At 37.3% G+C, this 12,660-nt stretch overlaps 1 protein-coding gene across 1 annotated transcript; it reads right to left on the bottom strand.

The window, feature by feature from the left end:
- Window positions 1–32: 32 nt before the first annotated feature.
- LOC107395523 (uncharacterized) lies at window positions 33–12,571 on the bottom strand. Its single transcript, XM_070548044.1, has 7 exons — window positions 12,436–12,571; window positions 3,571–4,241; window positions 3,450–3,495; window positions 3,230–3,321; window positions 2,506–2,616; window positions 594–870; window positions 33–329 (listed from the first exon to the last, which is right to left on the bottom strand). Exons 2-6 carry the CDS (start codon window positions 4,236–4,238, stop codon window positions 744–746), a joined length of 1,044 nt encoding a protein of 347 aa, XP_070404145.1. The 5' UTR covers window positions 4,239–4,241; window positions 12,436–12,571; the 3' UTR covers window positions 33–329; window positions 594–743.
- Between the last annotated feature and the right edge of the window lie 89 nt (window positions 12,572–12,660).

The raw sequence follows: 12,660 nt of genomic DNA, 5'->3' as shown, positions 1-12,660 counted from the left end.
TTAATTAAAATTCTTTAGAAGATGAAAAGAAACAAAGTATGTAGTTAATTTATTGATGTTTCAAATATGCCTACATGTTTATTTATCCTTTTAATAACTTACGCCTTGCAATGACATTTTGCATTTTAGAGTGAGCTGTGAAGCTCAACGTAGTTTACAACAGAGATGTACAGTCCTCGTCCATAATCATCTGATGGTCCATTGGGATTGATGGTGGCTCTGAGGTCTTCAAGACCCTGCTGTGTGAGAGGACATGTCACAGGTGGGACCACAACACCTGGAAGTTCTTCCCCATCTTCAACAACTGCAGGACATTGCTCAACATCATGCTGTTCAGAAAGTTAAACCAATATTAGTATTATGATTTCAGTCTGCTCCTGTCACACTCAAAGACCGGTTTCATCTGTTGTGGACAATTTAATTAAATCCAGGGTTAATATAAACCTTGTTTACTAATCCACTTGTTACGCATGTGTTTGGGAAATTTATGTAAATTTTAAAGATGACTAGACTGCTACATGCTTTGACAATGATATCATCTTAGAAATGTTAAAGTTATCAAGCCAACATGTACAAATAACGGGAATCCATACCTGTTGATGTTCTGCTGAGCAGACTGGATTTTGTGCCCGCCCTATCTCCCAGAGTTGGTTTGGTGTCAGGTTCTGCTCTGTTCGGAGAGGATGATTATTCCATCCATGAATGAAGCTGCACAGTTCTAACTGTAGTCGGGGTAGGAACACCTAATGGGCAGCAAAAAGGTGTAGATAGCTAGTGGGGTCCAGTGAACCCTCCTCTTCAAGGCTGTGCAACATATGGTAGTATGTGCTTGTGACTGCCATCCACAGGTCCCGCCATAGTCTTTCTATGCTGCAAAGACAGAAAGGAAGAAAAATGGAAATATAAGATGAGAATTCTAGTTTTTTTGAAAAACAATTAACCGACCTAGTGAAATACCCTGGGAAAACTAGAGCTATGTGGTTATTTCCTCTTTATATCCACAAACACTATGAAGATGTCCATCTCTTATACATATATATATATATATATATATGTATCTCTCTCTCTCTCTCTCATTTATATTATATATATATATATATATATGTATGTATGTATGTATATATGTATGTATGTATATATATATGTATGTATATATATGTATGTATATATATGTATGTATCTCTCTCTCTCTCATTTATATATATATATATATATATATATAAATGAGAGAGAGAGAGAGATACATACATACATACATACATACATACATACATACATACATACATATATATATATATATATATATATATATATATATATATATATATATATATATATATGGTTTGGTAAATTGGGTGCTTTAAGAGCTCAACAGATATATTACCTCTACTTATTTACACCATAGAAAAATGATAATGGATATGAAAATGAGGTTTGCTGAGGTTCTGGAAACTATGATGTCATTATTTTGCTGTTGATGTTATTGTCATTGTTGTCATTACTAGTACGATAAAATGTTAATGCAAAATGCTCACATTAGTAGCTGCATATATATATATGTATAAGTATATATTAATATATATATATGTATAAGTATATATTAATATATATATATATATATATATATATATATATATATATATATATATATATATATATTAATATGTATGTATGTAGATACAGATGGTAATTTGTAAAGTAAATTAGTAATGCGAGACAAGTTGGTGGGATTGAATAAGCACTTGCTTCTTCTTACTCCCTTTGGACAAAAACATTTTTATTGGTATATCGTTTCTTTTCTATTTTCATTTTTTTTTTAAATATTGTCTTATGTTCAAAAAATGTTTCAATCAATCAAACTTATGACCAATAAGCTGTAATACTCTATAGAATATCACGCTGCCTGGCCTTTATTATGCTTTAATCAGAAGATTCTAGGATTCTTTTATTAAGGAATTGTATACACTTTGTTTTGATTCAGAAAACAGGGTTATAAAAGTAGGAATTTATTTTACCAACAATTAAAACATGACAAATTAACATTACTGTGAGTGGATGAATCTAAAGTGAATGGAATGTGATGTATGGTGACTATGTGTGAATGAGATTTCAAAACTTCTGTATCTCGGAGAGCTGCGTTCTGTAAAAATAATTTGGTTTGCGTTAAGCTATGAAGTTGATTTTTAAAAACCACATCAGACGCAATCTCGCTGTGTTCTACCTCACCCATTCTGGAGACCCCCATTTGGATCAGAGATGTCAAGGAGCCGATGACCCCAATGCACGTGGTTCGTAAAGAAACCTCGATGCGACCAAATCAGTCCCGAGATGTCTCTGAGTCACCTTGTAGTTATCCTCAATATATCGTGATATTAATTTTAGGTCATATCGCCCAGCTCTAATGCAAACAGTCATGCACTGCTGGTGATAAGCGACCTTGTAGTCACAGTTGCCTCGAGGCGCAATGACATAAGCACGCAGATTATGTATGGTATTCAAACATACCGCTGATTGTGAACACTCTTTCCTGACATGAAACTTCCTCTTCCACATCCACGTACTGTGAACATATATCTTGCAATGTCCACATTTTCTACTCCCTGATCTCCTCGAACCCTAAACACAAAGTAGTGACAATACAACATATAAACAGTTTATTCAATGAAGACTCAAAAGATATTTGTAGTTGCTCCACCCATTTTTACCCATCAAACACAATTCAATACTTATTTTTGACTACCACAAAATGTTAATTTGACATTTTCATTGTGATGGAAAAGTTTCAGGGGATTTTTTTTTTACAGTAGCACACCTCACAAATTAGAAGTATTTTCCATTTAGTATTGTTTTTATAATTTTGTTGTTAGGTATTCTAAATATATGACGTAGATCTACATTGATGCTACTGTATTGCTGTTACCACTACTGCCATGTAGTGTGGTCAATCCACAGAGCTCCAAATGAGCTCAGCAGATGCAAAACTTGCATCTTTATTTTTCCCATCCTGTTGGTGCTGAGTTTCCTTTTATCTTCACCAAAATAGCATTTATTGCTTTTATCTTAACATAGACAGATCCATTCCGTATGGACTTTTCAATTGGCATTAAAATATATATAAAAAAATATGGTGATTTCAGTTTTGAAAAATGCAAATCCCTTGTTGACAAAAATTACTTAATGCATAAATAATGCATCAGTGTGCGTAGCATTGAGAGAAAGAGAGTCTCACCGCAAGGGAAGTCCATTCTTCTCAACAGATCCCAAAAACAATCCAAGGGCAGTAGATGCTTTGTTGTCAGTTGAGGCATCCAAGTACATGATCTACATATAACAGAAGTTAAAGACAGGAAGATATTGTTAAAAGAAACCAGAAAACATAAGATAACTTTTCCATGCAATTCCAAAGTCAGTACTTTTATTATCAAGTATGCTCCAAAACACATTCTTACCTTTCTAGAAAAGCCATCTATGCCTCCAAATATGACAAACCCATACCTACAGAACAGGAAATGCTAAAAACAAAGAAATCTTACAATAAAGATGAACAATTTTGATATGTTGAAAACTAACCTTATGAGTTTATGATTTGTATCTACATGAACCAAGGAAAGTGGCGCCTGCACAGTGTAGGATCTCCTGACCACACATCCAACAAGTGTGGCTCTGGTCGCCACACCTAAAGCATCTACACGCTTCAACGATGCCCATATCCTTGTCCATGTAATGCGATGACCAAGTGCACGTAGTCTTCCCTTTAGCATCCGCGACCCAATGTTTGGTGCTGTTATCTTAATAGATCCCACAATATCATCCAGTTGGTCATCTGAAATACTGCTGTATGATCTTCTTATAGATATGTCATTTTCACGTAGTGCACGTTTAACTGTTGATTTCGAAATGCCCATAACAGCTGATATGCTTGGGATCGATAGATCCAAATCTACTAAATTCTGCAGACACTCTTTATTGACCATGTATTTCTGTTGGCCTGTAATTCCTTCAACCAACTCTGTGCCTATTGGATGTACAGTCCCTTCTTCAAGTTTTGCAGCCACCACTTCACTGAGGTTGGACAGGGCCATTATCACATCTTGAGGAATGGAAATCTGGTTGGTAAGTGACTGGATGAAAGTCAGCTCATGATTGCAGACAAAATGCAGGAAATGAAGATCCAATGGATGACGACTTGCCTCTTCAACTCTCAGAAGAAGCCTGGCCATAACCTCCTTCTCCAACATTTCCTGTGAGCAACAAGATTATTTCATGTAAAACAGGTTTCACTAGATATTTGTGCTACTTTATTAATGACTAAGTAAATATAAAGTTTGTGACATAAATCTAAAGCAGGGGTGCAAAACCCTGCCATATGGTCCTTATATGGACAGCAGTAGCTCAGGAGGTAGAGCAGGTTGTCCCCTATTTGGAATGTCGCAGGTTCGATCCCGGCTCCGACCAGATAATTCTGCTGTTGTGTCCTTGGGCAAGACACATAACCCACCTTGCTTGCTGGTGGTGGTCAGAGGCGCCGTAAAGCGGTGAAAGATTAGGAAGTTTCTAAGGGCCCACAGCTGTCAGGGGCCCAAAAAAGTTTCAAAGTTGAATAAAAAAAATAAAGTTTAAAAATCACAAGTACTTTATTTTGCAGTATTTTTCTCATTTAAGACATTAAACAAACAATCTTTTAGTCTTTATGAAATTTATATTTATCTGATATTTATTCAGAGGTCCCTACTTTATTTTGACTAATTAATATGAATTAATTTGGTGAGTGGTTAAATTCAACCTGTTAGCTAGCTAGCTCTGATATCCACAGTGAGAGGAACTATGTTCCATCTAATTATGGTAAATGGGTTGTTGTCCTTGTCCCTACCAGAATCAGCAGCTGATGATATGTCAGCCGGTGTCCCCTCACAACCGAATGAACCTCAGAAGGTGAGCAATGTAGCATGTTAGCTAGCAGCCTCATTTAAGGGGGTCTGTGGGAATCACTTAAGGCTCTCTTCTTTATCAGTACTATTACAAAGGAATATAAAAAGGCTATTTTTGGTGATAAACACATTGTTTTTCCACATAATGATAATTATACATATCAATCAGTAAAAATGTATAGATGGTTTTGGATGCTGGGCAGGTTCAAATTTTATCATCAAATAAGATTTTAGAATAAAAAAACACATTTTAAGGGAGTAAAAGGGAAAAGGAGATTAACACCTTTCAGCATGTGCATTTCCTGCTTTTTCCAGCAGTGATATTGCTAATTCTGTTGAAGGAAATTTACTGTTTAATGAGAGACAGCTGGTGAAAATGATATGTAAATAAATAAGAATGCAAGTAGACCCACATAATTGAGCAAAACTGAAACATTAATATAAAGTATATATTATATCTTTTTCTTCCTTCGAATCTGGGAGGGTGGAACCCCAGCTCCGGCAATGGACAAGCCCCCAGGGGGCCCAACTTGATATTTTTTCATGGGGCCAAAAATCTCTGGCAGTCCCCCTGGTCAGAGGGACTGATGACGCCTGTGTTTGGCAGCCTTGCCTTTGTCAGTACGCCCCAGGGCAGCTGTGGCTACATCGTAGCTTATCCCCACCAGTGTGTGAATGGGTGAATGACTGTGTTGTGACGTGCCTTGGGGGTTTGTAGAACCCTATGAAGGCGCTACACAAATACAGACCATTTACCATTTTTTTCATTTAAAATCAACTACCCAGCAACATGTTAATTACATACATCAAGCTCTGCAGACTTCTATTAATCACCTTCTGATTTGTGCAATCAGGAGTGAGCAGGATAACAACTAAAACATGCTGGAAAGTGGATCTCAAGACCAAGGATTGGGGGCAAGTAATCAGAAGCTTGATACAACTTGAATTTGTTAGTGTGCTAAATAGTATATATGCTTCATACTCGGTGGTTAGGCTGACTTTCATATTGCAGATATCTCAGAGAATGTGCGCACATTCAATTTCAAATTAGCTTAATAAAATTGGAGGTGACCTCCCACAGATGGTTAGTGTTTTCAAATTTAGCTAAAGTTAATATGGTTAGCCGCTAACAAGAGTAACTCGCTGCTTAATCAGGCGAAATAAGCTGAAGTAAAACAAAACTCTGAAGTTCATAAACGGTACATGACCACAAAATCAACTTACTGCAGATGAACGTCGGTCATCCATCGCGCCATACACCGCCGCTGGCCAGCGCACACCGCTCCGATGCCGCGCTAACAGCCACACTGAACGGCCGGAAATGACGTCAAATCTAGGCGCTTTCACCTGGATGTCAATTATTTTCCATGTAGCCAATGAGCACAAAGCCCGCCCCCTCGTAAAATCAGGCTCAGCTTCGTAAACGAAAAAAAAAACTGAACGTAATCATAAATCTCTGGACTGAATGCAGAGGCGGGGAGCAGAAAGGTAAACTCAGCCGAAACTTGTTTCAGTGTGTTCTCCTTAATTTAAATCTTTTAATTTTTGCTTGCAGTTTCAAGTTCAGCCATATTTTTTTATTTACTTAATTTATTAATTTACAATTTACTTTTCCACACTTACATATTTTAGTTCGAATTTACAAATTCATTTTTAAAATTTCCCATTTTTTGTTGGAATTTACAATTTTTTTTTCAAGTTTTGAAATTTCATTAGATTTTACAATTTCATTTTTCGAGTTTTCAATGTTGTTTTTTATTTTTACACTGAGCTGAGCCCATTTTGATGCCATATGCCCTGAGCAATTGTAGGACTGAATAAAAACAAATAAAATCAACATAAATTGAAAAATCGTCCTAAATAATCGAGATCTCAATTTCAGTCACCATAATCGTGATTATGATTTTTGCCATAATCGAGCAGCCCTAATTTAAGCTATTTTAAGCATGGCATGGTTGTTGGCGCCAGACGAGCCGGTCTGAGTATTTAACAATCTGCTTAGTTACTAGGATTTCCACGCACAACCATTTCTAGGGTTTACCAAGAATGGTGTGAAAAGGGAAAACATCCAGTATGCGGCAGTACTGTGGGCGAAAATGTCCTGTTGATGCTAGAGGTCAGGGGAGAATGGGCTGACTGATTCAAACTGATAGAAGAACACATTTGAAATAACCACTAGTTACAACCGAGGAATGCAGCAAAGCATTTGTGAAGTCGCAACACGGACAACCGTGAGGCGGGTGGGCTACAACAGAGGAAGACCCCACTGGGTACCACTCATCTCCACTACAAATACATTACATATTTTCGTGAAGTCTGATCTGAATTAGTTGAAAGCTAATTTTGCCTTTTTTTCTGAAATCATCCTATTAAACCTGGTTTTCACAACATGTTATTGGTTTTATTCTTATTTGTATGTTTTTCATTTTAGTTTTCATTTATTCTTTCATATTTACTTAGTAGTTGTATCTTAGTTGAGTGTTACTAGGTTAGTGAGTTTGTTGATAGAAGTTTATTAACTGAAATGTTTAATTGTTAAACTCTTACCTATCAGGGAGAAGTTGTTTGTGTTTATTCCAATTATAAATGTGCAGTTTCTTACTGTTCAGAAATAGAGCTGAGGAAAATAATCAAATAATCGATGCATCGGGATGCGGACATAAACGATTCTGTATCGTAGAAGAGTACGCCATAATCGATTATAGTGGAATGTAGTTTTGTTTTTTAACAGCGGCACCAGCGCACCATCCAAATCTGTCAGAGTGAGCGTCCTCCACATTTACCAAGTGGTTCCGCCTTAATGTGGTACTGCAGGGCTGAGCGCTAGAGTTGTAACCCGAGACCGAACCGGAACTGTATCAGCCCGACCGGTTGTTGGATTTGGGCCGTGAATGAAGCGGGTTGTCGCGTGGCGCGCTCCGCTCGCTCGATCAGCGACTGAGAGAGAGAGAGAGAGAGACACTGTCTGCTCACACAAGAGAGAGGATCGGAGGACGCTCCTCCAAACCGATGCTCCAAACACACGTTATTATTTTCGTAATTTAATTATTATTTCTCCTGGAAGCGCTCAGTCAGACTGCTTGTTGTAATGTAGGGAGATCCGGTCTCGGGGAGGGGGCGGGGTCAATGACGGCGGCTGCAGCGTGATCTTCTGTCTCTTTAATTTAGGGACACGGAGAAGTTAAAAGGAGAGAGAAATAGAAGATAGAAGTTCTTGTTCCACTTTATTATTTTGTTTCATGATGATAAACTGATGTGAAATTCAGTTTAAAGAGAAACTGGGAGGAAGCTTTGGTCCATTTTAGGTTACAGGAGATCTTGTTTCCTATCTGCTCCTCCAGAGACAGCATGGACATGAGGGTTACATGGTGAGGGTCACACAGGACAGGTTAGTGGAAAGGTTTGTAGTTAGCTGGTTAGTGAAGGAGATCCATCAGCTGGGTAATTTAATCCTAATCCAGCCCACAGCCTTCTGCTGGTGTTATTATCAGAAAGAATAAAACACACATCTTAAATATTATTGGAAGTGTAGAATTTGTTTTATGTTTTATTATTTTCTGCATCAAACAGAACTTGATTCATTCTCCAACACTTCAGAAATGAACCACTGGGTTCAAATAAAATAACAAACTAAGTCAAACATTTCATTTGGTGTTATTTCTGACACCCTTCAACTGTGGCATAAATGTTTGACTCTAGAACTGCTCAGAGACATTAAACACTCATATATGAACCCATTATGTATTTTATTATTACATTATGTGTCCTGTAGGTTTTCAGTACTTTTTTAGATTTTGTGAGTTTTTGCAAAGCATGTTTTTCTCAGCCTGAGGCGTGGTGTTGAATGAGGAAACAGATTGTTTTACTTTGTTAAATCTTCTTAAATGTTTAAAATGTTTTGACCTAAACTGTTGTGAATGGAGAGCTTTTGAGGGATGGCAGGTTGTGTCTAGGGTTGTCACGATACTAAAATTTCAAACTCGATTCGATACTTGAAAAAACTCGATACTTGATTTCGATACTATTTAAAAACACCCATTTATCAAACAAGTTTATTCAAAAAATAACATTCCTCAATTTATATTACAAAAATTAAATGTTAAGAATTAAGTGTATAAAGTGCTTAAACCTTTCAAGTATCAGCATTTTTTAAAACGTGCATACAAAACTGGTGAAAGTTAACACTTTAAATCATGAATTGTCTCACTATATATACACTATTTGCAGAGTGATGTTTTGCAGCTTAAACTCTGTTTAAGGTGAATTTTTGTCATAAGATGTAATGCCATATGTTTTGTTCTGTACTTTTGAACAACTCTGTTGGTCAATAAAGGTAGAAAACGAATTTCTCCACAGTAGGACAAAGGTACATCTACCGATAATCTTAATAAAAACAGATTGGCGCACGGCAGTGACGTCATTAAAAGCGCCGGTTAGATTAGCCGCAGCTAGTCTGTTTACGCCTAGAAATCCCAGACCCGCTCCAAACGAACAGGGGGAATCACGTTAATGATTCCTAACAAAACCTTTTGACATGAAGATGTTTTGGTGCAGATAATGTCTTATTTCGAGGCTGCACCATGGGTGCCCGTCCGCACCCGTTATATGGATATATACGCAGACGGGGATTCGCCGATGGATCTAAATACCCCGGGGAATCCAAGTAGCACCAAAGTTGTCAGCGTGAGTAAACAAACGTACTGCATGCTAGAAATTAAGTCCGGGTTGCAATAAACGGGAGTTTTCCTTTAAGCACATAAGCGTGAATATTCAACTACGTGTCGGACTTGGTGTGCTAATTAAGTTGGGCTGTGAAGCTTCTCCCAAATTCGCTGTTTATGTTTTTGTTTATTTATTTGGCAGACAAAACTTGGATTGGAGACAACTTACGTGGGAAATTGCAATGTAGCCATGCGGCGTCTGCTTCTTCTGTTTGTCTGGGAGGCGGAGGTTGCTTTACGGCATCTGGCTGTCGTGCGTGTCGGTGTACTTGAAGAAGGCTGTGTATAATAGTCCATAATATCGATACCACAGGGATGGAACATCTCATTTAGATACCACTTTTAGTATCGATTTATATCTGGGTATCGATTTTTTTGACAACACTAGTTGTGTCAATTACATTTTTGATTAAAAAATAAAAAATAAAAAGCAATTATCTGACATCTTCTATTTATCGATGAAAACAAATCAATATGAAATAATCGGGATGCATCGGGATATCGAATCGAATTGAATCGTCGACCCAATGATCGTAATCGAATCGAATCGGGAGACAAGTGAAGATTCACACCTCTATTCAGAAACACATTTTTTAATATTTTTATTTTTTAAATATTTTATGATATTTTTAATCTCAGCCTGAGCAGGCAGGTATTCATAGATAACAGAAATACTCCGATTAATCACAAAGGGGGGAAATTAATTCGCTACAGCAGCACATATCCTTGGAGAAAAAGAAAAATAATAAGATTACACTTAAATACACGAGGCAGTAAGCTATTGTAACCTTCAAAAAATACACAACTCTAAGAACCAAGACTGAACACTTTTCCTGATATCCAAGTGGTTGTCTGACTTGATAGTTTAGATCAAAATGACAGATTTATGTTATGTTAAGTTATTCATAGCCAAACCGAAGCCTATTGTTGCACAACAACACATATAAGTATTTCTTCTCTCTCACGCAGCAAGATGAAGTTGATGAAATGGAGCAAGAGGAGGAAAACAACCCCCCTGCACATAACCCCAAGCAATCCAGTGCTTTGGAGTCTCTCCTTGGGGAAGCCTACATACCAAGAGAGGAGAGGGGACATGCAAAGAAAACTCTTGCAGAGGTGGCAGAAGATGAGATAAAGAGGTACAGGGCGAGGAGACCTGCAGGACAGCAGGACAATCCTCTGGTCTGGTGGAGAGAGAATCAAAAAGAGTATCCTCTTTTGGCTCGCATGGCTAAGCGACATCTCTGTGTCCCTGGGACCAGCGTCGCATCTGAGAGGGTTTTTTCAACTGCAGGTGATATAATCACTGCAAAAAGAAGGTGTCTCACCCCTGGTCATGTGAATCAGCTACTTTTCCTGCAGAAGAATCTTACCATTCCCAAGTGATGTTCATAAAAGGACAGTTTACACAGTCTGTCTTGAGTCGAGTTTAATTACCTGTTCAGTTTTGTTTGTACATTAATATGGAATGCCTTTCAGTTTTCACTTTTCACAAGTTTACTTTTTTGTACTTTTAACGGCATTTGAAAGTTTCTGGATACTTGAAGTGTTTAAGTTTTTGCATAAGACTGTGAAACAGTTGTTTAAGGTTCTGTACCTTTTAATTTCTATTTGCACAAAGTAAAACGAAAGCAGTTAATTTTAAGCTTTCTGCTTCTGTTTACATTTGCACTGGCAAATAATATCTTTTTTCATATGGTTAAACTTATTTGAATAAAAATGGCATTTGCTTTCAACAGCAATAGCTTTTGGCTGAATTCCTAACGTCTGGAAACACTTGACATTCTGGGAAAGGGACTGATCCTTACAACCATTTTTAATAGCCAATATTTCATTAATTTATCATTGAATGTCGATATTATCAATAAACTGCACAACTATGTAGTCATGCAATTAAGGTAACTGCAAAACTGTTTTTAAATTGATGACTTGAATACTGACTGATAAACAACACAACACTAGGAATGATGTTGTGGAATCAGACAGTTTTTGAGAAATTAACCATTGAATATAGTGAAAATTGTCTCTAAAGTCATATTTGATTGCACTTTATTTTGAAATGCCACATCAGATCCTTATGAAAGTTGGGGAGGATTTAGCAGTCGGTGTGTACTTTAAGACTGATGTGGAATGATGTTATGGAATCAGACAGTTTTTGAGAAAGAAACCATTGAATATGGTGAAAATCGTCTTTATAGTTAAATTTGCACTTCATTTAGACCGCTTTTGAGTATGAAACCATTGAATTTAGTGATAATTGTCAATAATTTTCACTTTCTTTTGAAATCCCACACCAGATCAGGATGAAAAGGAGGGGAGGGATAAGAATTGCAAAGTAGAAAAATGTGTTTATTCTTTTAATTTAAAGTATTTTTAAATGGATAAAATCATAAAAAACACGGTTTTATCATGCACACAATTTTGCACAAACACGTTTATACCGTGTTCATTATTTTAATTAAAAGTATTTTTTTAAATAGATCAAATCATAAAACGCAGTTTTATCGTAGACACAATTTTACACAAACTTTGAAATGTGTTTTGAGCGCTTTTATTTTGAAAGGCACTCTATAACGAGGACATCGTAATTTCTCTTGTAGTTGCGCCCGTAAAAATCGAAAGACGGCTGGCTAAAAGGCAGTCAGAAAACTGAGGTCCGCTTGCTGGAGACGATCTACACAAGAAAGCAGCTTTCTACACACCTTAAATAATAATAACAGGACAGGGCCCCGGGCATAATTATTGTCCCAGTCAGTCTCTGCACGAGTCCCGCTGGTGTTTCATACCTGCTCCGTGTGAGCGGCTCTGTGGTTCCCAGCTCAAATCCGACAGTCTGCGCTGATCACCGAGCCCTTCCTCGAACTGGGCCGAGGCTTCTTCAACCTTCGTGATGAGTTTTCTAGCAGTAGCTACTTGCTTGTTGACAAAGTCCATCAGAGACTATCCTGAATCCATGTTTAACCCAGAGACTCAATATTCACCTCATACAACACGCTAACTTTGCCAACAGT

Source organism: Nothobranchius furzeri, chromosome 2 (assembly GCF_043380555.1).
Source record: "Nothobranchius furzeri strain GRZ-AD chromosome 2, NfurGRZ-RIMD1, whole genome shotgun sequence".
NCBI lineage: Eukaryota > Metazoa > Chordata > Actinopteri > Cyprinodontiformes > Nothobranchiidae > Nothobranchius > Nothobranchius furzeri.
Note: the sequence above shows the minus strand (reverse complement) of the source record. Positions and strands in the feature narration are given on the sequence as shown.